Source organism: Podarcis gaigeae (assembly GCF_964106915.1).
Source record: "Podarcis gaigeae genome assembly, chromosome: 12".
In the NCBI taxonomy this organism is placed as follows: Eukaryota; Metazoa; Chordata; class Lepidosauria; order Squamata; family Lacertidae; genus Podarcis; species Podarcis gaigeae.
Window position 1 is genome coordinate 38,383,700 of NC_139688.1, and position 26,975 is coordinate 38,410,674.

Consider the following 26,975-nt stretch of genomic DNA (forward strand, 5'->3'; position numbering starts at 1 on the left):
CTTGCCACAATATTGCAAAAAGGGGTTACTATTGTTGTTTTACGTAGGTTGCATGCTAACTAGCCTTTATGTTTAAAGTGGTCTCATGCCAATAGGGCTGCAACATCGGGGTTTTCTGAATATTTAGACCTGCTCTTTGCATGTAGCCTACTTCACAGGGATGGTGTACAGGTTATTCACGCTAGCCTGAGCTCCTTGGCAGTAGAATAAGATGTAAGTGTAGTAAAAAAACAAGTATGTATGCCTGATGCAATGTTTGTCTATCTTCTCTGAGCCTTTTTCTAATGTGTATTTTCTCTTAGGAAAGCTGATGCCACCCCCAGTGCCTCCTGCAAGGTCTCCAACAACTGAACTCTCAAGCAAATGCCAATATGCTCAAGTATCTCCCTGGCTGCCTAGCCCAGACCTCTGCTCAGCAATTAAGAATGGGGCAGTCCACATAATGGGTAACGTTGATAAACTTATGTCTCTGCCCTGCCCAAAGATAAAAATGGCAAGCTTAAAGCATGCAGGAACTTGTCTTCTGGCAAAACAATGGGGTATTCACCCATGAAGGCTTGTTCAAATAAGGTGTTTACTAATTTACTAAGGAATAGCAAGAGAAGAACCTAAACAATGATATTACAGGAAAAAAGCAAATTAAATTTAAGTATGTAGCATTGAGCTTCTTTTGCTGTAGATTTCAGATACAAATGTAACTTCGTGTTGTTTTGAGGTTAAGAAATGGATATTTGCTGAAATAACTGGGTGGAAACTTTTTTTAAAAACAGAGGGAGAATAATATCAATAATGTTTAGCAGCTATCTAAAAACTGAAAGTTCAAACTCTTTGTAAGGTGAAACAGTTTTATTATACTATAAGTATCTTTACTGATGTTGTAAAAATTCTGCCATGTGATAGGTTTGCCAAATCACTTAATGTCTGAGCATGAACATTCTGGCTCTTGTTGTTTTATTAAAAATTAATTGCAAACACCACAAGTAACATGGAACACCCTCCACCCCAAAAGCATGCAAACAAAACATGCAAACCATTTTCAGGTTCAACATTGCTCCTAAAGGAACTAATTCAATTTCCTGGGGTTGTTTTACAAAACAAACTAGTTCCTTTCACATACAGTTCACAGGTGAATTCAAGTTCATCCAAATCATCATAGAATTGTAGGGTTGGAAGGAACCCCTAGGGTCATCTAGTCCAACCCTCTGCAATGCAGGAATCCCAGCTAATTATTTTTTTCAGCATTCAGAATATTATAAGCTCTTTGTTTGAAGTATAAAATACACTTGAGAAGACTAAGGAAACATCAAAACATGCACACAGTGGGATGTGAATGCTTTTATCTTTCTCAACGATTGTGATCTTTAAGCTTAATGGCCCAATGAGTGTGAGTGTGTGTGTGTGTGTGTGTAAGGTAATGGAGTTGAAGATTCACTAGAAATGTTCTACCCCAAAATGAACCGAATTCACACTCAGTTCAGTTGGCAATGATGGGAACTACTTTGGGTGTAGTTCAGAGATTTTTGAACTGGTGCAGTAAACTTTGTTGCCTCAAACGATTTTATTCCAAGAACTGTCTTAGACCATTCCTTTATCGTTTTTCTACAGTTCCTTGAATTGGTTGAATTGTTGTAACTCAATGGGGTGTTTTCCATTTAATTCTCCAGATGACTTTGAATCTAAATTTACTTTCCATTCCGTGGAAGAATTCCCTCCTCCTGATGAGTTTAAGCCATGCCAGAAAATTTATCCTAGTCAGGAAGCTAGAGGTAAGTCAGAAAGTTCTGTTACAGTCTGATCAGTTCAGGATAGTTAAATTATTCTACTCCTCTTAAAGACTAGAAACGGTTGTGACTCCTTAGAAATTTTCAAGAAACAGTGGCCTGGTCAGAAATAGAGGAGATGCTCATTAGACAGAAGTCTGCTTGGCCAGGTCATGTAGATAAAAATAATCTGCGAGAGTTTTGCAGCTAGCCTTAAAGGACTTGTTTCTATGTGCTAGGAAGCCACTGGCTTGGGTCACCTGGCTTGAATCCTCACAGCAGAATCTCCTTTGTCATTTTGGTTTTCTAGCTAGCTTCATTTCTATTTTTTCAGATAGCACCAACAACCCTCCATTAAGGACACAAGTCAGATGAGAAATCGCGGTAGCAGGAGCATCGCTGGAAGGATCAACAGAGCTTTGTGCAACGTAGGACCCTGTTTTGATGACTGCACAGTACATGCAGGCAAAACTGGCACTACATCCAAGCTCATACGTGGTAAACGGTGGGATTGACTGGACTAGAATGCAGTAGGAAACCTATTGTTGTGTAATTCCGTTTCAATTGCTTTAAACCTGGGCTGAGATTTGTTTTTAATTTTGTGGAATACTCAGTATATATATATATAAATATAAAACATGAAATAGTAGCCCACCTGTGTGGGTCATACTTTATTTTAGCATGAGTGTTCAGAACCCTGTTCAAAATGCAAACGAGTTTGCATAGACAACAATGGTTGAAGTTTCTGCCTGTACTATCTGCTGGATATAATTTATTCGACCACGTAAATCATGCTTTCAAACTAGGTTCGCTATATTTAAATGTATGCAAGTTCCCACCCACCCCCTCTTAGGAATTCTGTGCATTGCCTCTTTTATATATATGTGTATATATATATATATATTATATAAATCCCCTTCTTCGCCTCTCTGTAGTTACACAAAAATGGCTTTCCAGTTAATGCAGTGGTGTGGATTGCCAGTGGAACGCAGCATGTGTGCATATATGTATATTTCAGTTCGTAGGTGATTGGCACTAACCTTCCTTAGCACAGCAGAGGATGGTACAGGTGTTCACTGGAAAATGCACAAGCTCCAGCTGATTAGCAAGCATGGAATACCTTCTCCTGAATTTTGCCATGTTGCTGCCTTTCACATATCACCAACATCCCTCCTAGATGCTCTGTCCCACCCATCCCTTTGATTAGGAAGTGGAGGAAAACCTGACAGCTGACTATTGAAATGAGGCCAAGAATAATAGAATGTATATTGACTAAAGGGACGCAGGTGGCGCTGTGGGTAAAAGCCTCAGCGCCTAGGGCTTGCCGATCGAAAGGTCGGCGGTTCGAATCCCTGCGGCGGGGTGCGCTCCCGTCGTTCGGTCCCAGCGCCTGCCAACCTAGCAGTTCGAAAGCACCCCTGGGTGCAAGTAGATAAATAGGGACCGCTTACTAGCGGGAAGGTAAACGGCGTTTCCGTGTGCGGCTCTGGCTCGCCAGAGCAGCGATGTCACGCTGGCCACGTGACCCGGAAGTGTCTCCGGACAGCGCTGGCCCCCGGCCTCTTGAGTGAGATGGGCGCACCAACCCCAGAGTCTGGCAAGACTGGCCCGTACGGGCAGGGGTACCTTTACCTTTTATATTGACTAATGAGCATCTAGGCTACATCACTACACAACTGTGCCTCCTGGCTGTCTTGGCATAGCATATTTATGATGTTAACATCCCCAGCAAATCTGAAGGACCAAACTAGATGGTTATATGACTCTAATAGTTTCTGAACAATTTTGCTCCAGATGAAGAGCAACAACAGGAAGCTGGAGGAAATGTGGCAGGGGAAACATTTTGTATAAGGAAAAATGGGGTTTGATACCTCCTCTGCTGCTTTTAAACTGGCAGTGTCCCCTGGTTGCTTTGCATTAAAAGGGGGGAGAAAAGAGATGCCAGTATCTTATTCGTAGGGGCCGCGCTAGGTACCATATAGCAAAAATCTGTAAGAAGAGTAGCAGGTGTTTTTTTTACATGTGTGTGTGCTCTGTGATATTCAGCTTGGCTTCTGAGAGTAGGCTGCTAGCACCTCTGATTTTAGCAACAAACTAAAGTTCTACTGTATTTTTCGCTCTATAAGACGCACCAAACCACAAGATGCACCTAGTTTTTGGAGGAGGAAAACAAGAAAATTATTCTGAATCTCAGAAGTCAGAACAGCAAGAGGGATCGCTACGCAGTGGAACCAGCAATCCCTCTTGCTGTTCTGGCTTGTGTGATAGCTCCATAACACACACACACATTTCCCCTTACTTTTTAGGAGGGAAAAAGTATTATAGAGCAAAAAATACGGTACTTAAATGTTGTTTAAGAGGTGGGAAAGAGCAATGTAACACCTGTTCTTTTGGCTAGCTTTAACACACAAGTTCCTAGTGCGCTTATGAGACAGCAGCAACCAGAAAATGGTCGCATCAGTCTGCATTAGGGAATAAAGATGAGCAGGTTGTGGGGGCTTAATGATTGATTTTGAAATAAGGGAGCAAGCATCCATATTGGCCTCCTTGACTAATGAACTCTGCCCATTTTGTCTCTAGCAGGGAGAAAGAAATGCAAAATGGGAGTCTGTATGCACCTAGCAAAATAGCAGCAAAGTGTTTCTGTGAATTGGATATTTAAAAACAAAGAAGTGTTCTCAATAGTACAAAAAATAGCATGTGATTTCATTTTAAAATGCCATGCAAAATGTAACTTCATCTTTTTTCTTCTCTTTGAGCCTGTTAAGTCAAGTCAATGGTTGAAAAGTGCTTTCATTTAGATCTGCATATATTAAATTGCCATCAAACAAATGTTTTGCTTACTAATATTTTACAATGGATGCTGAGAACTAGATTTGGTAGAAAACACTGAGGGCCAGAGTTAAAACTAAGCTTGCACTGGTAACCAAGAGACGGTGTCTAATTCTGTAGTAATTTTTATCCTTGGAATTTGTTCTTCACTGAAAGAAAAACCAGGAGGAAAGTTACTCTGTGCAGAAACCATTTTATTAGTTTTGTCAATCAGCATTGTCTCTAATACACGAATCCCAGATGATTGCAAACCCATACATATTAGTTCCCACGAGAAATATGTAAACAAAGATTTACAGATTCTGACTCAACTGGATGCTGCTCATGCCAACATATCTTGGGTGAGGCAGCAGGGCCATTTTTTCTCAACGTACCCCAAGCCTTTGGTTAGCGTGTAACGCAGGAGTGGAGAACATATGGCCTGCCAGCTGCACTCCAACTCCCAATGTCCCTAGCAAGCATGGCCAATGTGCAGGGATGATGGGAGTTGTAGTTCAGCAACAGCTGGTGGGCCAAAGGTTCCCTGTATCTGCTATAGAGGAAACTACAGAAACCAAATGCACTTTTATTGCCTTCTAGCCTGTCAAAGATTCACCAAGCCCTATAATTTCCAACTGCCTTTTGATGCCTCTTCTGTGGATTGAAATAAGCAGTAACGTGTCAACTTACTTTATATTTTAGGCATTTGATTTAGAAACTGTGTGCACATGCACTTCTAACATACCATATTTTTTGCACCATAGGACGCACCGGACAATAGGACGCACCTTGTTTTAGAGGGGGGAGAACAAGAAAAAAAATTCTCCCCCTCTCTGCCCAGCGCCCCTTCAGCGAAGCGGCAGGAGGTGCTGCGCAGAGAGGGGGAGAATTTTCCCCCTCTTGTTTTCCCGCTCTAAAACAAGGTGCCGTTTAAGGTGCGTTCAGGCGGCTACCTTGGAAGCCTGGAGAGCGAGAGGGGTCGGTGCGCAATGACCCCTCTCGCTCTCCAGGCTTCAGGTTCCTTTCGACCTGCTCTTTGGGGCTGGCGAGGGGAAGCCCACCACCAGCCCCAAAGAGCAGGTCAGGGAGCAGCGGAGAGGCTCCTGCCATAGCCGCGCGTCACCTCTCCAGCCGGGAGAGGGTCGCGGGGCTATGGCGTCTTCGCTCCATAGGACGCACACACATTTCCCCTTCAATTTTGAAGGGGGAAAAGTGCGTCCTATAGAGCGAAAAATACGGTAGTATTTGATCAATGAGGGATTTAAGCGGGCTCCACAAAGATGCAACAGAGCAAGCAAGGAGGAGGTAAATCGGCTGAGTCTCAAGCTAGTTTCTGAAAGGAAGAACAAAGAGGAGAGCCATCCCACATCTCTCGCACTTGCTTCTGTCTCCTCCTCAGTCGCCAGGTTCTTGCAGAAACTACACTTACACTGAAAGTTCAAGATCTGTGTGTTGTTCAGCAATGGACTATGTCTGAGTTTTCCCCTCTTAAGAAAAAAATTAAGGGTTGTGAACACACACATTTCACTTGGTGGTAGGAATTTTTCCTGTGTAGAATCAGAGCCCTGACATTTTAATCTACAGAACTAGCACCATAGTTTCTAAAATTTAATCATGTTTGCTTGATACTTACAGATGTCAAGGGCTTACGTACGTTTCAACTAATGGCAAGCCGAGTTAGATTTACACTTTAACCATGTCTGATGTTAATCTACACAACACTGACAACAAAGCAAACCACACAAAGGAAGACAGATTCAACATGAACATAACAATCAGGGAAGAGTATCATGTTTATCCTCAGCCATTTCACACAATTTCACGATGCCAATAATTTAGATTCCCCATATGAGGAAAAGAAAGATTCACATTGTACATTAGTTTTGTTTTGCTATAATTATGGGATCAGAGGGGTACCTAGGATCCCCTTGGCAAGGAGCTATATTGGCCTGCATATTGCCTCAGAATGTTGTAAGCCAGTTTACCTCACCTGTGGGTTGGATCGCGAGTGTGAGCGCGCCCGCTCGCAATGTCCTGTGCCACAGAAGTGAGTCCCCGTGCTGCACTGCACCTGTGCCAAGCGGGTGGTTCGGTGGCGGCTCGTGGGCCTGTTAAACAACCCCCGTGGGCCTTAGGTTGGCGACCCTTGTTGCAAGCCAACCCTGCTACATTTGGGGCCCCTCCAGAACACCCTGCTGAGTGGGTCCCTAGTATCTCTGCCCCCAAAGCCCTATCCTGATTGGCATCACTGAGGACTCCCGAACCTTCTAATAGTTGTGTTAAGAGAGAACATTTCAACAGGTATGGCATAGGGCTGCGCAATATATTGGCCAAAACAGGCTTGAAGTCCATATCATGATATCTGTTTAATAATTTTTGACTAGGCAATATATCACAAATCATGATTTGTGTGCACTCTTATGCCAAAATCACACTGTGGGTGAAAACCACGAAGCCAGCCAATGCCTCTACATAGCTCCATATACTTCTTCAGACATTGAGATGTATCGGTATATTGTGATATTTAGCTGGTGGTACATCACAATGTTGAAAGCCAGATATTGCCTAGCCTTAGCATGGCCTTTACTCACGCAAAAGTGTGCACAGGGTTACAGGCTCACAGCTTATCAGGAAAATGTACAAAACCTCAAAATTAGCATTTTAACTATAATTATATGTACAGCAATCCATTTTGCCTTGTCTATGAAATGTAATTGAACAGGAAACAGTTGCTGTAATTAGTGATTTAAATGATCATATAACAAACATCAAGGGGGAGGAGAAGGACCATCTTATCTGAGTGAGGAACTGGCAGGATGAGTTTGGGCAAGGGTGGGAAACGGAGGACTTGTACCCCTGCTGAGAACTTGCTCCTCCTGGCAGGAAAGGGAAGCAGAAGCAAAGTTGCCTGGACGCTCCTCCTCCTAGTTTGGAGAGGAACCTCACGGGCAGCAGGGCAGCCTTCAGAACTCCCATCCTGGACAGCACCCTCTGTGGGCTTCTGCAAACGCACTTGCTCTCTCGTCTGCCTGGCCCTGTGCTTCTAGCAAGAGGGTCCAGGCTGTGAGCGACGGCACCCTTCTCCAGTGTTGGCATGTCCAGCCCCCCCCCCCCGCCTCTGGCTCTTCCCAAAATGCTTGCGAAATAGAGGAAGTGGCTGTTGCTCAGGCTCACTGCCGCAGCAGCCTTTCCTGACTCACTAACTTTGACTGGCAGATGGCGGGGAGAGGGAAGGAGGAGAGCAATGGTGCTTCCAGCCTGCCCAGGAGGGTAGACTCAATATTCTGAAAGCCCTCTCTCTTGCTGGGTACTGCAACATCCAAAAGGGGCCTAGCATCCCTTCCTCTCCCATGCTGATTTTTGCATGTCCCCACCTCACCGGTCCTGCGCCCCTGCCAGGGGCCAGTTTCACCACCCCCTAGGTATGCCTCTGTATATTTTTCGACTAAGTCCCAAAGACAGCACAAAGGAACAATGAAATCTACTGCCTACCATCAGTCCCAGCCAGCATGACCAGCAGGCAAGAATGATCAGAATTGTGTTTCCACAATTCGTACGTTCCCCATCCTTGGTGGAAGCAAATTATCTGAACAAATTCTGGTCATTTCACTGGAACAATTGCCTTTCCTAAGCAGCTATGGTACAGTTCCCACAACCAAATTAAGGTTCTTGATCTTACCTTCAGCTGTAAGCTTGCTTCTCTCTCTCTAAATGCTTAGGCCAATCCACATTGTTCAGAACTCTATTTTGGGGAGAAATTGATTATTTAAATGCAATCTTCGCAGCCTGATATGCAGCAATATGGAACGATAGGTGAGAGAAGCAAAAAAAGAAAAGGAAAAGCTACTAGCCCAATATGTGCATAGGTGAGGCAGCACACAGCTCAATAGACCCAACTCTAAATCGCCAGAACTAGAACAAGTGAGCAGCTTATTCCACTGTTGACATTTATACCATTAACAAGGCCCATTTTTCAACTCATCATTTCTTTGTGGCAAAACTCTTTAGGAGGACACATATGTACCTGCTGTATTTTTCCCTTTTACACGTGGATCAAACTTTTCAGGCAAAACTTTGCAGGCTTATTTTGATTTGCAATATTGAGAACTACATGGACTCTGGCTATTAATTGTTCTTAGTTTCGGTTGCCCAGATGAATGAAAAAACATTCTGTATTAACATTAGTCAGCATGCACACCGTCAGTGAAGGCCCTCTTTCCCTAACACACACAGGACAACACAGGAGGAAAATAAAAGGGGGGAAAGGAATGTGTTAATTGGATACAGCTACTAAGGAACTTTTCTCTAAAAAGAGGGAAATTTCCTCCAAAAATTCGGCAATATGGCGAGAATATCTTTCAAGGCCTGAAGAGCTTTATGGTCTTCTGATGTGAAGGCTAAAGGTGTCTATGGTCACTGAAATGAGAAAAAGCAAAGCTTTAATATCACTGTTAATTACAAATGCAAGTTTAAATGCAGGGTGGGAATATCCAAATGCATTAGGAGACTTTGGAAAATAACCACAACCCATAAAACGTCAGGTTCTTATTCGCAGTTGCAGATTTAGGAGTGAGATACAAAGAGACTGGACCAAACATTGAAGCCAACTTATATTTCTTTCAAAAAGTAGTTGTTGGTATGAGGGTATAAAAAGGACTCACTTCACTTGAAGAACTTAATTTCTGTATCAACACAGTCATAGAAAAGGTCCTCTACTTCAGAAGGATCAAGAACTTCTGAGCTGGTAATGATGCTCTCCATCGCGTCCAAGCCTTGCTTTTCGAGGTCTAACATGGTTCTTCTCAACTTCTCTCCTTTTTCCTACAAAAATTAATGGCCAGCATGAAACACCTATGAAGTGTCTGAAAGCTTGATCCAACAAAATTGTCTCAAAACTTGTATGTGCATCCATGTTTTCAGTTCAAGGAGAACTTAGGGGCTTTATCTGCTGTGCCGTTGCACAAACATAGCACAACAGTCAAACCACAGCAGTACCTCTGTCGAGTTTAGAAATACCAGTTCCGGAAAAAAGGATGCTTTCGCCCAGAGATCATGTTGAAATAAAAACAAACAGCCAAGTTTACACATTCCTTTCTCTCTGCAATGAAGGATGGAGTATGTGAGTTTAAGATTCGAGGAAGGAGATCTTTAAACATTACACTATAACTCTATGTGGTGTATTTTCTGTGGGTCACTCCAGCAGCACTAGGGTAAATGTTTAACGTCCCTCAACCATGTAGGCGAGGCTTATCACAGCTAATTTTGTGGGAGAGAACCACAGACTTATGTTTATCACCCTCAAAGTTTATCAGAACTGAGGGAAAAAGGACCAACAAGAATGGCTTAGAGGCCATTTTTGCTTCATACAGCAAGTGGGACTGCAACAAAATGTTGCGGTGTAGAGGATTCCTTGTCAGACAACAGCGCCTTTATTGCACGATACTTGCCCCGCCACAATGTCGTTTGTTTTCCATGCTCTGGCTGTTTGAGGCTTTCCTTCCCTTTTTTGGATTTATTTTTTCCGAAGCATCTTTTGTACTACTGCAAACCTTTGAGGGTCCCCCTCACCAATGCCTACTTGGGTATGGATGGTGCCATTTCACCCATATTAAGAATCTATACTTGGAAAATGAGCTTGCCAGATAGCTGGAATGAGATTTGGAATAAAGCTTCCTCATATGACTTTCTTGCTGGATCCATTACAACTAATTTATGTATTGCTGGAAAGGAAACTCGTTCATTTACACTGTACACTTTGTCAAACTGGCAGATTATCAATTTCAGTTTTCAACAGATAATGGTTTAACCCTCAAGACTACTGCACTGGCTATCTTCCGGACCTAAGCTACAAGTATCTCCTCCTAAATACTTCCCGAAGAAACTTATTTCCCAACAGCCAACGGACCTTTCAACAAAATATCTCATTGCAACATCTACACCATTCCTTTGGGACCCCCCTTTAACTTATTTGGAGAAATCCAAGAAGTGCAAGCATTAAAGAACGGAAATGTCAAAAGGACTGCCTCCTCTTCCATGAACCTGCCCAAGCATCATGTTATTCCTAAGGGCTTGCTCTGCCCCTTCTTCATCAGACGTAAGGTGGGTGCTGACCAGATACATAGCTCTATTTTTGAAATCCCTTCCCCTAGGGCAGGGATTGGGAGCCTGAGGGCCCTCAGATATTGTTGGCTTTAAACTCCCATCAAGCCCTACCAACATGGCTACTGTTCAGGGGTGATGCAACATCTGAAGGGACGAATATCAGGCTCCCCATCTTTGCCGTGGTCTTCCTCATGCAGTTCTTGGAGCCAAGTATTTCTTACATGTATCTAACACTGGAATTTCGTCAGCCCTGCTGCTTACCTTGCATTAGGAGTTGTTGCTTCCTAGTATGCAATTTGACTACATGTTCTTATATAGCCGAGCAGCGTGATAATAGGTCAATGCAATAAATTTAGAGCTGAACTACGTTTTCAGAAAGAGCACGTGCCACAGCAGTTCCTGAATTTTAGTGCTAGAAAATGCAAGAGGACTGAATCATGCCTTTAAGTGCATCTGTGTGGGAGGAAGGGGCAGAATTCTGCGCACAGAAAACTAGCACTTTAGGAGGGAAAGAAGGTTAAAAATATTTCAGGTGTGGATTTTCACAGGCAAGTTTATTTTGAGGTGATGGAGATTTTGTACATGTTGCTCAGATATGAAATATCCTCTTTTTAAAGTTTACAGTGACCTAAAAGGGTATTTGACTGAATTTCAAGGGCTCAGGAGGAACGAAACAGAACACAAAATGTAATTTCCCCAGATCTTCATTTTTTAATTTTTCACTGGTGTATTTTCAGAGTGCTGGTTTACCTGCTCATTCTCCATGACAGATCGCGCCCACTCGTGTGCTTTGTACAATTCGTGTCTACGGTCTGGTTTCTCCTGGAACCGAGGGTTTTTTTCCACAGGATCATCACTACCAAAAATGGGTGACTGTACTTTTGATACTAATTTTACATTATCAACGAAGATAAAAGGTTTAAATATGGACCTGAAAGAGATCAGAGGAATCACCAATTGTTAGCTAAGGCTACATTTTATATTATCACTTAGCAGTTTGCTCAGCTTGTTTTAAAAACAGAAAGAAAAGAAAAATTATCACACAAACTTCGATGTGTTGCACAAAATAACTGGGCCATCTGAAAAGAGGCATTAACAGTAACACAGAGACAAAAGCCATAAAACAGACTACGCTTACTTTTAAACATATATACTAAATCAGTTCCTTCTAATTGTTTGCAGATTAGGACTTCTCTTTCCTTTGATTGCTAGGGAATAAGCCAGTCTATGCCATGAAGAATAGCTCAGCAAATATATATTATTTTAATCCTGAAATATTCTGCACAGAGCTGTTATTAAAAATTAGAATAGATGCACAATGTGTTTAGCAACATTTACAAGACAATGATGCTGTTTTTAAGAAATGCCTGTACAAATTGGTATGTTCAAATCTTCTTTGTCTCCTTTACTCTGGGGCTCCATTAAGATATTTTAGATGAGATCTGTAACATGCTTTCATTAAAAAGGGAAGAACCAGCATTTGGGATTCACTGACATTTGCTTTCAAAGTGCTAAACTTTTTAGATAGATTTGCATACATTTTCACTTCTCTAGCTTTGAGGAGAATTTTTTTTAATACGAATAAATTGCACCAAAAAGGGAAGACCAGGAAACTGGAATAACAGCAAATCTCCTTCCGAATAATAAAATGAAGCTTTCCTTGAGAAGGAAAGCAAGCAAGTTAAATTAACTGTACTGCTTTCTGCTTATCCTTTTGCTTTTCATCCCTTTCATTTATGGATGATATTACATTATTGTAATAAGATATTCCATTATTGAAGGCGGGACTTTGAACAAGCAATAAATGCCACAAGGACGATTAAAGGGTAAGACCTACTGTATGGAATGCTAATGAAGAACTATTGATCTTTTCATCAGGAATTGCAAAATGGCTGCTATTTCCCCCAAATACTTTAGAGAGTAAATTGAGGTTCTCATCAACTGCAGTCAGTAGAAGAGCTGTAAACCTTTGTTCTGAAAATGACAAGAATGATCCAAAGAATTGCATTGACGGAAAACAAAGGATATGGCGACTCAAAAGTGCTTCACTTTACACCGATCCAAAAATGATCCACTACATTCACATTTACTTTTCTTAGGGAAATTTACCAGCCTATTCAATATATGATCCAGTATTCTCTCCTGTTAGAGGTCTTATCCACACTTAAGGAACAAGCCTTATGACCTATATATTTTTAGGTAAAACTCTCTAAACAGCAGAAGTAAACATTCAAAGATGTCTCAGTGCTAATATTCCGATGGAGGGGAGAAGTAGGAAAGGACTGGCAGAAGAGAGATCTTGATGAACTATTTTGCATGCAGTTTACAGCAAATGGATTAGCAGAGTGTGAATAAATGCTGATGCAGTTAAAAACACAATGCAGCTCTAGCTCTCAGGCTCAAAATGGTAGACAGGAAAACAATAAATAGCCCCGATGCAGCAGGAACCACTGTAGGAATTTCTGCTGAGTCAACGTAGCTTCTGCGTACTTAGTCAAAGGCAGGATGAAACAGGCTAATAGGGTTGCCATGTTAAAACTGAAGTAGGTTCTGCCGTAGGTCAGATGGCCTTCTTGGTAGTGGCACCCACCCTGTGGAACGCCCTCCCACCAGATGTCAAAGAGAAAAATAACTACCAAACTTTTAGAAGACATCTAAGGGCAGCCCTGTTTAGGGAAGCTTTTAATGTTTAATAGATTATTGTATTTTAGTGTTTTGTTGGAAGCCGCCCAGAGTGGCTGGGGAAACCCAGCCAGATGGGCGGGGTATAAATAATAAATTGTTGTTGTTATATCAGCTGACTCGCTTGCCGTTTTGCCTTCCCAACCTGCCTTATCTAGACTGAGGGCAGCGATTGCAGAAATGGATTTAGGCAAAGAAGAGACCCTTTGATTGCTTCCCTGCATTGATGAACTTTGCATCAGTAAACAACGTGGAATCAGTCCGATAAATAAGTTTTTAAAATGCAAAACTAGAAATTAATTTTTGAGGCTTGAAAAAGTACTGGCAGCCTGCCAGGCACTTTCTCCAATATACCTTGATGGATCTGGTGTGCCGGTAAAATAATGGATGCACGGGGAACTAAGATTCTGAGGTAATACGGACACCATGCTTGATGTAGTAAGAAAAGACTCTGAATCCACACATATACCACCAGACTTATCCCGCAAGATGTCAATCATCATTTCCACAGTGATAGCGCCTGGAAAAATATCAAAACAGAGGCATTAACAGGGTAATAAATTTAGGTCTATCCTACACTGCCTCTCCTGCACTGGGCAGAGGGTTGGACTCAATGTTTGGGTCCCTTCCCAGTCAGTAACTCAAACTGGTTAATCCCATAAGGGGGGCGGAAGGATCTCTAATTGTTAATAAGTGATCAAAGTTTTGCTAACATTTACGCCATCAGAGGCACTGACGCTTCCATAGGTCTCTTGGCTGGAAGGCAGCCAAAGATCTCCAAGTCTCTCTCGCTTACAAGAACATACATCTCTGAAGCATCACTTATACACAGAATACACTCAAGGTCTATACGACGTTTTCCTTCCAAAAAAGGAAATGCATAATCTTACCAACAGAAGTGAAATTTTCAAACCTCAGTTCATGCTTTTGGCTACAAACTCGTGTATCAAAAGTGGAGTAGTGGTGGATTTTCTACGTACCTTCTTGCTTCTCTAGGCTCTCCTTCGCCAAACAGCAATCTGAATGGTTATCAGCCTGAGAAAATACTTGAGAAAAGTTGAACTCTGTATCTGCAGTCCACCACCCTTGACTTTCCGCATAACTCCTAAGCTCAGGATGTTCTGCATCAATCTTTGTAGTTAAGGAAAGCTGGTTGCAAATGCACTTGACTCCCTCTATGGAAAAAAAAATCATTTATTCTATTATCGTTCATTAAATGCAAATTTAAGCTGAATCTATTTTACATCATGCAATATCAATCAATTAGGCATGCAGAGATAACGAAAAGCAGGTGGCAAAATTCATTTCCGTTGGGATCACCATTCCCAGTCAAATACTTCTGAGGATTATTTGTAAATAATGTGCAGAGTGAATCAGGCATCATCACACCTGATCGTCAGTCTTACAAAAGACAGAGGCCTGGATCCAGACTAAGTCAATGAGCCAAGTTAGTCATGACTTAGTTGAGCTGAAGTTTTATTTATTTCAACTGGAACTAACATACTTCGCTTCAAATGCAATATGCTAATGTAGGGGACAAGAGCAGGAAAGAAGTAGCTGCTCTCCATCCGTAAGCCCATTAGCTCTGTGAACCAACACACTGCCTTTCATGATGCAGAGATGATCATTCAATGCAGCATGAGGTCTTCCTTCTACCCAGTGGAGCAGGAAAGTGCAGTAGTTATCTTCCCAACCGCCCCCAAAGGGATCCTAAAAGACACAAGGACCACCTCTGTGCAACAAACTCACAAGGGAAACCTACAGAAATAATTACCAACATGTATCTGTGTTGGTGCAATCCAAATAATTGGTGCATATCGCTTTTCTAAGACATATCTTTGGATTGAGGCACAGGTCAATTCTGTGTCCAGGGCAGTTGTTTACCAGCTCCATTTGGTACGCAGGCTGAGACCCTATCTGCCCACAGACTGCCTCGCCAGAGTAGCGCATGCTCTGGTTATCTCCTGCTTGGACTACTGCAATGCGCTCTACATGGGGCTACCTTTGAAGGTGACCCGGAAACTACAACTAATCCAGAAGGTGGCAGCTAGACTGGTGACTGGGAGCGGCTGCAGAGACCACATAACGCCGGTCTTGAAAGACCTACATTGACTCCTGGTACGTTTCCTTTAAAACCCTAAATGGCCTCGGTCCAGTATATCTGAAGTAGCATCTCCACCCCCATCGTTCTACCTGGACACTGAGGTCCAGCGCTGAGGGCCTTCTGGCGGTTCCCTCACTGCAAGAAGCCAAGTTACAGGGAACCAGGCAGAGGGCCTTCTTGGTAGTGGCGCCCGCCCTGTGGAACGCCCTCCCACCAGATGTCAAAGAGAACAACTACCACCAAACTTTTAGTAGACATCTGAAGGCAGCCCTGTTTAGGGAAGCTTTTAATGTTTGATATATTACTGTATTTTAATATTTGGTTGGAAGCTGTACAGAGTGGCTGGAGAAGCCCAGCCAGATGGGCGGGGTATAAATAATAAATTATTTATTTATTTTTTATTATTATTATTATTATTATTATTATTATTATTATTATTATTTCCCTTTTCTAGGACAGATACAAGAGAACACTTGTCTCTTTCGGTAGAAGACCACATAGTGTCACCAAAATTAACTTACTAGTTGCTGAGAATGCTACTACGTACTAGAAAAATGGACTCGAGAACAAAATATGAAGTCTACCTTACACCTGTGGTGTCACAGGAATGCAGAAAGCTGCCTTATTTATAGGAAGTCAGAGTATTTTTCCATCAAACCAAGTATTGTCTATTCTGACTGGAGGTAGTTCTCCAAGGGTCTCAACTAGAGGTCTTTCCCAACAGCTGCCACACGATCATTTTAAACTGGAAATCAATGCAGCAATCCTATCCACACCTACCTATAAGTGAGCCCCACTGAATTCCACAAGACTTGTTTCTGAGTAGGCATGATGAGGATTGCCCTGTTAGCATGCTGGCCAAGGACTATGATCAGATACAGTCCTATGTGCAAACAGAGCAAGTCCACCTTCCTTTCAGTGGAAGTGCTCACATTACTGTGTGTGCAAAAAAGTGCTATCCATTAAAACAGGCACCCCCAACCTGCAGCCCTCCAGATGTTTTGGCCTACAACTCCCATGATCCCTAGCTAACAGGACCAGTGGTCAGGGATGATGGGAACTGTAGTCTCAAAACATCTGGAGGGCTGAGTTTGAAGAAGCCTGCTGTAGAGGCTCCATATGAGCATGAGAGTATACGAAGAACTGAGCAAAAAAGGGTTTGGATAAGGCCAGTTGCACAATTTGTCTTAAAACTTAAAAATGATTTCTATGTACACTTACAAGCCAGAACAAATTTGCACGTGGGAGACTTAAATTTGATGGTGCACCATTTTAAAGGTTCAGTGAATGTCAGCGACAATCTGAAGCTGACATGAAAATGTCAGCAAGTCAGAGAGCCACAATTTCAAGGGACAGATGTGAAAGTAATGTGCACAATTAACCTTGAATGGGAGAACAAGACCTGCAGATAGAAAAGATCTTTGGTCAATCAACTGTTATTTCTGCTTGAGTGAGAAAAACAAAACTCCACACAGGCAGAAACAGATTGCCTTATGCAGAAAAAGCTTTCTGAATCCTGACATAAAATTCAACCAAGCCAATATGTTAGAAACTTCCAGAAATTGTCCTTAAGGTTGACAATTAAAAACAACAACACAAAACCTGCTTTAAATGACATACAACCATTACAATCTGGAAAGCAGGAACAAACATTAAATGGAAATAGGAAATTCATTCATGAACTAAATCATCATCGCCATGGCAAATGTTCATGTACTCAATTGCATCCTCATAAATAGCAGGTTGGGATAAAAATTAAAATGGACCTGTAATGTTCTCTGCTGCCCAGTGTTTCCCAACAGTCTCCAAGACCCAAGCTTCTTTTCTGTCCACTATCAGATACGCAGTCTGGAAAGAATGGCATACACTCCCATCTTCGTAATAATTGCCTCCTTGGCCATGCTCTTCCAACAGAGAGACAATGACATCCAAGGCTTCTTTAGCAGTTCCACCCCTTTCTAGACCAAGCCTGGGGAGGGAACCAAAGGAGGTGAGGAAGAAGCAACTCAACTACAGCAACAATGGAAGGCCATGTCAAAGCAAGCTTACCAGCCTGCCAAACGATAAAACGAAATCTAGAACAAGATCATCATTTGGTTAAGCAATCATGAACCCGACTCCCAAAGCCCATTTAAGGGTAAAGGCCCACTGGACGGTTAAGTCCAGTCAAAGGCAACTATGGGGTGCGGAGCTCATCTCGCTTTCAAGCCGAGGCAGCCGGCATTTGTCCACAGTTCTGGGCCATGTGGCCGGCATGACTAAACTGCTTCTGGTGCAATGGGACACTGTGATGGAAACCAGAGTGCACAGAAACGCCGTTTACCTTCCCACCGCAGCAGTACCTATTTATCTACTTGCACTGGCGTGCTTTCAAACTGCTAGGTTGGCAGGACAGAGCAGCAGGAGCTCACCCCATCACAGGGATTAGAACTGCCAACCTTCTGATTGCCAAGTTCAAGAGGGTCAGTGGTTCAGATCACAGCACCACCCACGTCCTCATTATTTCTAATAGAACAATTAATTTAGTTTAAAATATTTGCACCCCATTACCACACTTAGTTCATGAACACTAAGATATGTAGTAAAGCACTAACATACAAGAACATACAAAACTGTATTATTTATTTAGCAGTAGTAGTAGTATTCAGTGGACTAAGCCTTTGACAGGGTCGTCCTGTTGGCTCTGCAGGCTATTAGGGAAGATTTATTTTGTAGTAGCTTGAGGACAATTGTCACAACTGTACCATTAAAATGGTTTGAAATGGGCAATACTTTTCATTTTCATCATAGCGTCCTGCTGTGACATGGAACAGGATTTTTTGGTTAAAAATGAACCAGTGGTCCACTTTTCTTTGAATATAAACTCTTGTGGGGTATAGTTGGTTTTTTAATTGTACCTGTATATTCTTTAATGCAGGAAATGGGACTTAAGATGTCTATGTGCTCCATTTTGCCCTGCCCCACCACCAATTTACTAAATCAAAACAGAATGTTAGCAGATAACATTCCTACGTAGCTGGGAAAATGCAGAGGAATTGTCACAGGGTGAAATAAGGGAACTGGACCTTCTGATGGTCATAACTTAACCTTGGTCCTATATACCTGAAGGAGTGTCTCCACCCCCATTGTTCAGCCCGGACACTGAGGTCCAGCGCCGAGGGCCTTTTGGCGGTTCCCTCCCCGCGAGAAGTGAAGTTACAGGGAACCAATGCTGTATTGTGTTTTTAATATTTGGTTGGAAGCCACCCAGAGTAGCTGGGGAAACTCAGGCAGATGGGTGGGGTATAAATAATAATAATTATTATTATTATTATTATTATTATTATTATTATTATTATACCTCACCCTTCTATAACCTAATTAAAATTAGCTCCTTCAGTAAGGACCAAAGCAAACTCTTATTAGAAAGTTACATTTCAAACATCCATAATTTTGATTAATATTGGCCTGCTGTTGCCATTAGGGAATTAATCCCAGAACCCATTCATGCTGGAGTATTTGGATATAAGCCGATTTATTCCCATTAAAGTCAGTGACTGCCAATCTCCTGCTGTTTTTAAGTTCGAAAAGCAAAATGGATTTGTGAATAATAAAAGTGTCTCCTGTTCATAACAAAGTGGGCAGATAAAAGAAGATTCCAGCGTAGAAATCTGCATTGACTGAAGAATGGGAAAGAGGAGCTTAATGTAAAAAAAAAACCAGCTTATTAAATATACTTCTAATCGGTCATGTGATGAATTGAGCTTCTAACTAAACTGAACAGGATACAACTGTGTTTTCCCAAAGGAGGATTCAAATCTTGCAAGGATAGTTATAAGACCTGCACGCTTGAGAACTGCTTGCAACGGGGAGAATTCATGCAAAAAGAGAGAGAATCAGGCAGACCCAATCAGCTTGCTTAGCAGTCTTGCTTGACAGCTTGTCAGATGTCAAACAGATAAACAACTATTGACTTTCAGAAGACACCCTGTTCTGTGAAGTTTTTAATGGCTGATGGTTTACTGTGTTTTTAATATTTTGTCGGGAACTGCCCAGAGTGACTGGGGCATCCCAATCAGATGGGCGGCATATAAATAATAAAATTATTATTATTATTATTATTATTATTATTATTATTATTATTATTATTATTAGCTCCAACAGCAGCCCATAGCCCTATTGCAGTTTCTAGCATGGAAGCCAATCTCATACCTTTTCCACCCTTTCCTTCTTAGTACCTCGTTTCCAGCCATAATAGTTCTTACTGACATTAAGCTAATCTCGCTGTACTATACAAACAAGACTGGCCAGAGGAACCATGTCAATCAAGCTGGGCTAGAATAAAACGATTTTCTGGAGCTCATTCTTCAGCACTTGAGTGAACGGCAAATGGTTTTCCATTGGAATGCATGAGATGCAGTATGCCTGACAATGATTTAATTATTCCAGAGTCCCCGGTCCCCCACCTCCCCGCCTTGAAGCACACAAGCAAGAATTATAAGTCACAGTAAGCTGTTTTGAAAATGAAGACTAAAATGAAGCTCATGGGCTGTACAGATTTACAAAGCAACTGCCACTTTTAAAAGCACACTAGGTTGTATTCCGACTTTTTGCATCTTGGCAGATCCTTTTTTTTTAAAAAAGGAGTGCCCAATTATTACTTTAACGTTTGTGTACCATGCTCACCATTCCCAGAGTTTCAAGCCCAAAGAATACATCACATACAATGCTAAAAGGCACAGAGACATGGCAGTTCATGTATTAAAGATGAAAAGAAACACTTGCATTGTACTTCATGTGTAAAAGCGCACAGTGTTTTCTGCTGATATTTTGTACAGCTGAATCATTGCTCAGAACACTTATCAGTCTACACAACCCATCCACAATGTGGTTGTTAATCACCCACGGGGTGGATTTGATTTAAATCAAACCCATTTAAATCACGATTTAAATCACTAGTCAGTAAGACTTGATTTAAATCATTTTTTTTACAGAAAGACTCATTCTTGCTGGTATAACCTTAATACTTACAACAGGATGAAGGTTTCATTTTTGGAATAATAAATTTTCAGAGTAGTTTTTACAGTTATATCAAAAATTACTGATTTGGTTATGCTATTAGAAATACATATACTGATCATTATGAAATTATTGTGAGGTTTAATAAGTTAACTGTTTATATTTGGACAACTTTTCTGCTGTACTTTATTGGAAGGAGAAAAACAATCATTTCCTTAATAACAATTTATTGAACTAAAACAATAACATTATAGCATATGTATCCATGTTTGTTAACTGATGTGGTTAAACAATTAAAAAAAAACTTAGACTGAGTTTTAGCACACATGAAAAACATAAAACAAATCCTTATTTCCTGATGAATAGCCTCTGGACTATAATGTAATTTAAATAGAAAACTATCTTTAGAAAGATTTTTCCTCCAAAATTATTTTATTTTAAAAATCCGATTTAAATATAAAAAGAAACCGATTTAATTTTTTAAAAAAATCATTAAAAAAAATAATCATTGATTTTTATCCACCCTGATCACCCACCTGACAAGATCCATTCCTAGGAGAGCTTCAGTTTCTGAGGCTGGTTCTTTGGTGATAATGGCTTCACTGGTAATGAAGACTCCATGTTCATTTGCCCCCATTTCTGCCCCCCAAAGCCAGGAAGGTCTGCTAAGAGCAACAGCATTGGTCTTGGGCACCTGGTCAATCTCAATGTATGTGCACTACAGTGGGGGAGAGGGAGACAAGACCTCACTGAATCAGATTATATTTCTCCATAGAAAGTACAGTGTTATCATATTGACATGTCGCCACAGAAAGATTTTTACTTGCCACAGGTAAGTGGCAACTTACAAACAGTGTATCCTAAAGGATCTCTCACCAGCCCCAAAAGTTGCCCAATTCTAGCTGCAAAACTGACCATGAATACACAAAAGATACCGGACAAAAATAAAATACAGGCAGTTGATATTAAATATTTTTAAAGACCAAACATGTCACTTTCCATTGGATTTCAACATGTACTGGTAGAGGAGCGATGCATGAATTTCTAGCACTGGGAAAGAAAAATCCACTTGATTTTATGGGCAGATGCTTTTTATCAAATACGCAGCTGGTTATGAGAAGCATGTTCTCTCTCTAATAAAAGCATGTTCAAAAAAATGTCAGTCCTTAGGGGGGAAAGACTTCCTAAGGGGAGCAGAAAAGCAAGAGTATGTGTATCTCTGTTTCTGTAGATTCTGGAATAATCTTTCATCAGAAAGCAGAATATGCCATTTTTCTGACTAAAGTCTTTGTTGTATAAACTGCAATTTGACCCAGCTGCTGTTAGACTGGCAGTGCCTGGATTCAAAATACAGAAAAAAATGGTCCATTATGAAAACAAAAGGAAAGTGACTTGGATAACTCCAAGGTATTTGTGAGCCAAAGATAGCAAGCTCATTTTAAGATTCCTGTTTTCAATTGATATATAAATTTTTACTATCGGGTAAATGGATCCATTTTACAATATTGACCGTGAGAGGCTATATGTCACATCTGACAAACATGCCCTTTGTCAAACCCACAAATTAAGTACAAAATAAAGCTGTTTACCTCAACTTTGCATCCTGGATCATGAGTAGCAGCGGCAAAATAAACTATTTCCTGTACCTCGTCCCTGGGCCGTGCAGAATTTTTCCCAATGACTACAAGGCCATCTTTAGTGTGTGGTGGGAACGCAACAAAACAGTAACTGGGAGGTGCCAGAGCCATCCTAGAGAAAAAGGGACATTTTAGGATCATAAGAAACTGCCTTATTCCAGGCCATTTTATTTCTCCATTTAGCCAGGGCTGGTCCAAAATGTTTTGCTGCCTGAAGCAATGCAGTAAAATCGAGCCTTTCTCACAGGGCATTGTACCCAAGGTTGATCAAGTTATTTTGACCCCTGAGGCAGAAAATCCCACAATTGCCCCTCTTGCTGGCAACAAAAACAGAAGAAGAAAGAACAATTTTCCGCCTCTTTACAAGACACGTTATCTCTTCACCATGCCTAACGATAGGGCCGGCCGTACAGCTACCCCAGTATTGCATTTGCTGTCTGACAAGCCGCTCTTTGGGCAGAGAAAGGCCTTTCCCATCACCCGATTCTTTTAAGTGGTGATGCCAGGATTAAACATGGATCTCCAAGATACACAAAGGATTTGCTCTCCCACTGAGCTACAGACTCTCCCCAAATTGGTTAACCTGACCAAACTGGCATTTGTCTGGTTGCTATTCTTGTCTCACCAGCTAAATAATCCCATTTTAATGAAAGAAAGTCATCCAAAATAGACTTACTGCAGCTCAGTAAACAAAGTCCTTTGAGTGTGAAAGGAGAATGATGGAAGAAGTAGTGGAGAGAATAATTAAAACAGATTATTTTCTCTTACAAACAACTATACCCAGGTACAATATAGCCAGGTAAAATGTACTTCCTAACTCAAATGTTTTAGCAGAGAGATAGGCATGGATTTTTAAGTACCACAAACATGCCACACCTGAGACAAGGTTATTTGAAAAAATAACTTGTGCTCCCTTATAATCTCAGCCCCACCAATTAACTGACTGTAGCTTTAATGCACTTAAGTCTACTTGTTTCCATTAATTAACGTCTGCAGCCCTAATTGGATATACATTAGCAGAAAGCTATGTGTTAGTTCTTTTACTGTCTTAACTTCCTCAACAGAGAATTGTCTTAAATAATTGGAGAATACCTGGCACATCTTGTGCTATTAGTGACCAACTGCCACAATACTCTGGACCAATATTTTGGCTCAGTACACACATCACGTCAAATCATGATTTACAACCAGCTGCCATTGGTGTGGAACCTGAGAACTCCAACCTTGTGGCAAGAAATCATGCTTAATGATTGAAGTCCTCAAAAACATACCCATTTGTTGCTGTGTTCTCATCATTTAAAGACTGCAATTGGGGTGTTGGTATTTTTGATGGCGTTTTATCTTTAACTGTTCCTGAAGTTTTAGGCTTTTTCTGGGCTGTGTTTTGATTTTATCACTGGATACTATTATTTATTAATGCTTGTGTTTTGGGGTTTTAAATTTATTATGCCTTATGTATTGTTGGAAGCTGCCTTGAATAGACTGTGTCCCAGAAAGATGGTTTATAACAACGTCTTAAATAGTAAATAAAAGACAACAAGAATAAGACACTTTGGGTCAAAGTGGGCTGCAAACCATAGTTTGGTATAATGTCTGAAATGGCAATTGGTTATTTATCTATCACACTTCAAAGCATCTCAGAGCGATTTACATTAATTTGTACCAATATTCAAATCGGTAATAATACAATTAAAAACGAAACAAAAGCAAAGCAAGCAAAATAAAAGCCATGTTTTAAAAAAATCAATAAAAGCCTGAGTGAATAAAGATGTATTCACCAGTAGCCAAAAAGGTATCTAATGAACTGTAAGGTGGGCATCCCTGAGGAGACGATTCAAAAGTTGGGGTGCCACCACGGAGGGTGTCCTGCCTTGCCTCAGATGGCAGCATCTGAGGCAGCCTTTGAGGCAGATCTTAATGTTCAGCAGGTGGGCCAGAAACATAATTCTGTCCAATCTCTGCCTCTGAAGGTTACTACGCTATACAGTGGTACCTCGGGATCCGAATGGGATCCATTCCGGAGCCCCGTTTGCATCCTGAATAGAACGTAAGACGCGACTGCGCATGCCGTGTTTTGCCGCTTCCGTGCATGTGCGTGACGTCATTTTGACCGTCTGCGCATGTGGCGAAACCCAGAAGTAACGCGCTCCGTTACTTCCGGGTCACCGCGGAGCGCAACCCGAAAATACTTATCCTGAAGCATATTTATCTCGAGGTATGACTGTAGTCAGAATGCTGAGCAGAAGGAATCTGCAAGCAGAAATGGAGTTCCAACTTATTTGCTCGTGTCTGTTAGCAAAAAACACATTTTGGGGGCTCTAAGTTTAGCTTGGTATGATATTCAAAGTGGGCCTTTGACAAAATGGGTTGGCCTCTTCAATGTCTTCACACAAACACAACCCTATGCACAATTCAGTGTTTAACTATATCCCAACATCACCAATTATTTGATGCACTTTTACATTTCAGTGACACATTAAGTAGGGGCGGGGGGGGGGAATCCTTACCAAATTCCTTGCGTTGGCCATGCCATTTAATAGAATCTGCCCTATGAGCTAGTGCCATCAAAGAGCAAGCTTCCAGCCTCTGATCCAACATAAATAAAAATGGTCTCAACTCACACAGCAAGGATGCGGACTATGACATTCACCACTGGGATGGATGCTGATTCCTCTAGTGTTATTGCAACAGCTAGAGAAGCTGCGTTTCCCCAGCCACAAATTGTTCATTGTGTACAATACAAAGCACCACTCACTTTTTAAAAGCTTGATGGGTATGCTGCTTGTGAGTATATCCCTTGTCTCAAAAGGCATAAATCCACAGAATGAGGAGACGGATACATCTTTCAAAAATCCCAGGAGAACCGAACTGTATTATTCATGCACAGTTAATTAGCTCCAAGACACAATTTTAGCAGGTTGCTTTGATATAGATCTTATCAGACAAGACAATGGTCAGAATGCAATATCCAATTCCCTCGCGACTACCTGAAGTGACAACTTTCAAGTCATTTCTCACCGTCTAGTGCTTCTTGATGAAAATTAATCTCAAGGGAATTTGGCTGTGTGCTGCTATTTCTGCTGGTGTTTGTGCAGCTAATGCCTTTTCAGTTACTATGCCAATGTGCTTAAAATAGGATGGCATGCCGAAGAGTAAATAGCTTTGATTAACATGTAAAATGAATTCTTTGTAAGACATTTCAGTGAGCCTAAATGGGGGGGGGGGGAGATTATTTATTTATTTATTAAAATAAGAACCGCCGTCAAGAGCTCATCTCTACAGATACTCAGGGCTGTCTCCGGGACTTGGGACTTGCCAGCCGTAGCATGAACTGAGGACTGCTATTGTGGGAAGCAAACTTTTATTTTTCATTCTTTCCTTTATGCATATATCCGCATGAATGCAAGGCTGCATTCTCTGACTTGTGACAAGCACAAGGTACGCTGCGAGACTTGGCAAGTCGACAACCCCTCGTGCCGCTTCTCAAGTTGTTCATATGTATATTAAAAGTGTCTAATTCTCAGCTCTAATGACTTTTAATTAGAGTGTGTTTAGTCTGCTTCCATTATACGCTGAAAGATGCGCAGGCAGAGCTGGTAAAATCAGCACACATTTTTAGCCCGGGAAATAGGTCAATACTTTGCAATGGTTTGTGCCGAAACAATGAGATTGCAAGCTGAGGAGGTGGGTGGGAGAGCTGGGGTTTTGTCTACCAAATTGCCTTTTGTTTCAGATGGCTAGAGCCATTAGCTTCTGGTGCAAATACAGTCACTAGGAAACGGCCCACAAAAAGCCCAACCAAGTGTGGGAAAAGCCAGTCTTGCTTTGCAATGTGAACAATTGCTTACTGGGCTGAATGGGAGGGTGGTCTTTAAACACCTTTTCCACATGCTTTTCTAATTTGGTGCCCTTTGTTTCCATGAAACAACCTCGAGATGCTCCTTACTACCTGCTACACGCTGGGGAACATTCAGGCATGCATATTAAAAACAAACCTAGACTAATTAGTTAAGAACCATATGCTGGTATAAATGGCTTGGGTTATACGGAAGGCTTTTTCTCCCCTGATCAGTATCCTCTGTTCATGTTTCTTTGAGCAGTAGCAAAAGGCATAAGCTTTGCAGGAAACCATTTGTTCAAAGGAGACTCATTTTTCCTATTAAAAGAACTTAAGGCAGGAGGGAGCATTTCTGCTAGGAGAAAAACCTGCATGATGAAACAATAAATCACAGCTCTGCTACCTCTTACATTCCCCTTCAGGCAAAATGCAAGTATAAATAGTACGACTGGCTTACCATTTTCTTTATTAAATATGAATATTTCAAAGTGACTTGAATTCTTAATGCATCTGTGGTTGCCAACCCCAAATGCTCTAAAAGAGAAATTCGGAATCTCCACATTCTAAAGGGATCTTCTTGGGCACAGTAATACATACCGACTATCTTTGTAAATACATAGGCCCCGATTCAGACACAGAATCACAGAATTGGAGAGTCGGAAGGGACCACGAGGGTCATCTAGTCCAAACCTCTGCAGTACAGGTATCTTTTGCCCAACGTAGGGCTCAAACCCACGATCCTAAGGTTAAGAATCTCATGCTCTACCAACTCTGCCACTCTCAGCCCCACTCTCATTATAGGGTGACTCAATGCAGAGGTAAGTCAGGAATCCTCTGGCAACTGCATAAAAAGGTGCTGTGGTCTAAACCACAGAGCCTAGGACTTGCCGATCAGAAGGTAGGCGGTTCGAATCCCTGCAATGGGGTGAGCTCTCATTGCTCAGTCCCAGCTCCTGCCCACCTAGCAGTTCGAAAGCACGTCAAAGTGCAAGTAGATACCTTCTCTGACGGGAAGGTAAACGGCATTTCCGTGTGCTGCTCTG

At 41.6% G+C, this 26,975-nt stretch overlaps 2 protein-coding genes across 5 annotated transcripts in view; one reads left to right on the forward strand and one right to left on the reverse strand.

Annotated features, from left to right (window-relative positions):
• The window catches only part of WIPF3 (WAS/WASL interacting protein family member 3), a 37,017-nt gene extending 33,987 nt beyond the window's left edge, over window positions 1-3,030 (forward strand). For 3 of the 4 annotated variants that reach the window (XM_083705936.1, XM_083705937.1, XM_083705939.1), the window contains 3 exons: window positions 303-446; window positions 1,665-1,766; window positions 2,095-3,030. In XM_083705936.1, the coding sequence (XP_083562062.1) occupies window positions 303-446; window positions 1,665-1,766; window positions 2,095-2,135 (287 nt within the window). In that variant the 3' untranslated portion in view covers window positions 2,136-3,030. The remainder of the gene's footprint in view (window positions 1-302; window positions 447-1,664; window positions 1,767-2,094) is intronic. The other variant, XM_083705938.1, reaches the window with a different exon arrangement.
• Window positions 3,031-4,765: 1,735 nt separating this feature from the next.
• SCRN1 (secernin 1) overlaps window positions 4,766-26,975 on the reverse strand; it is a 29,949-nt gene continuing 7,739 nt past the window's right edge. Inside the window, exons 2-10 of the mRNA XM_083706008.1 lie at window positions 22,047-22,206; window positions 20,994-21,175; window positions 17,226-17,428; window positions 14,336-14,530; window positions 13,710-13,875; window positions 11,424-11,604; window positions 9,233-9,392; window positions 5,809-8,987; window positions 4,766-5,307 (exon numbers count right to left, since the gene is read on the reverse strand). Coding sequence (XP_083562134.1) covers window positions 9,234-9,392; window positions 11,424-11,604; window positions 13,710-13,875; window positions 14,336-14,530; window positions 17,226-17,428; window positions 20,994-21,175; window positions 22,047-22,205 — 1,245 coding nt within the window. The 5' untranslated portion in view covers window position 22,206 and the 3' untranslated portion in view covers window positions 4,766-5,307; window positions 5,809-8,987; window position 9,233. The remainder of the gene's footprint in view (window positions 5,308-5,808; window positions 8,988-9,232; window positions 9,393-11,423; window positions 11,605-13,709; window positions 13,876-14,335; window positions 14,531-17,225; window positions 17,429-20,993; window positions 21,176-22,046; window positions 22,207-26,975) is intronic.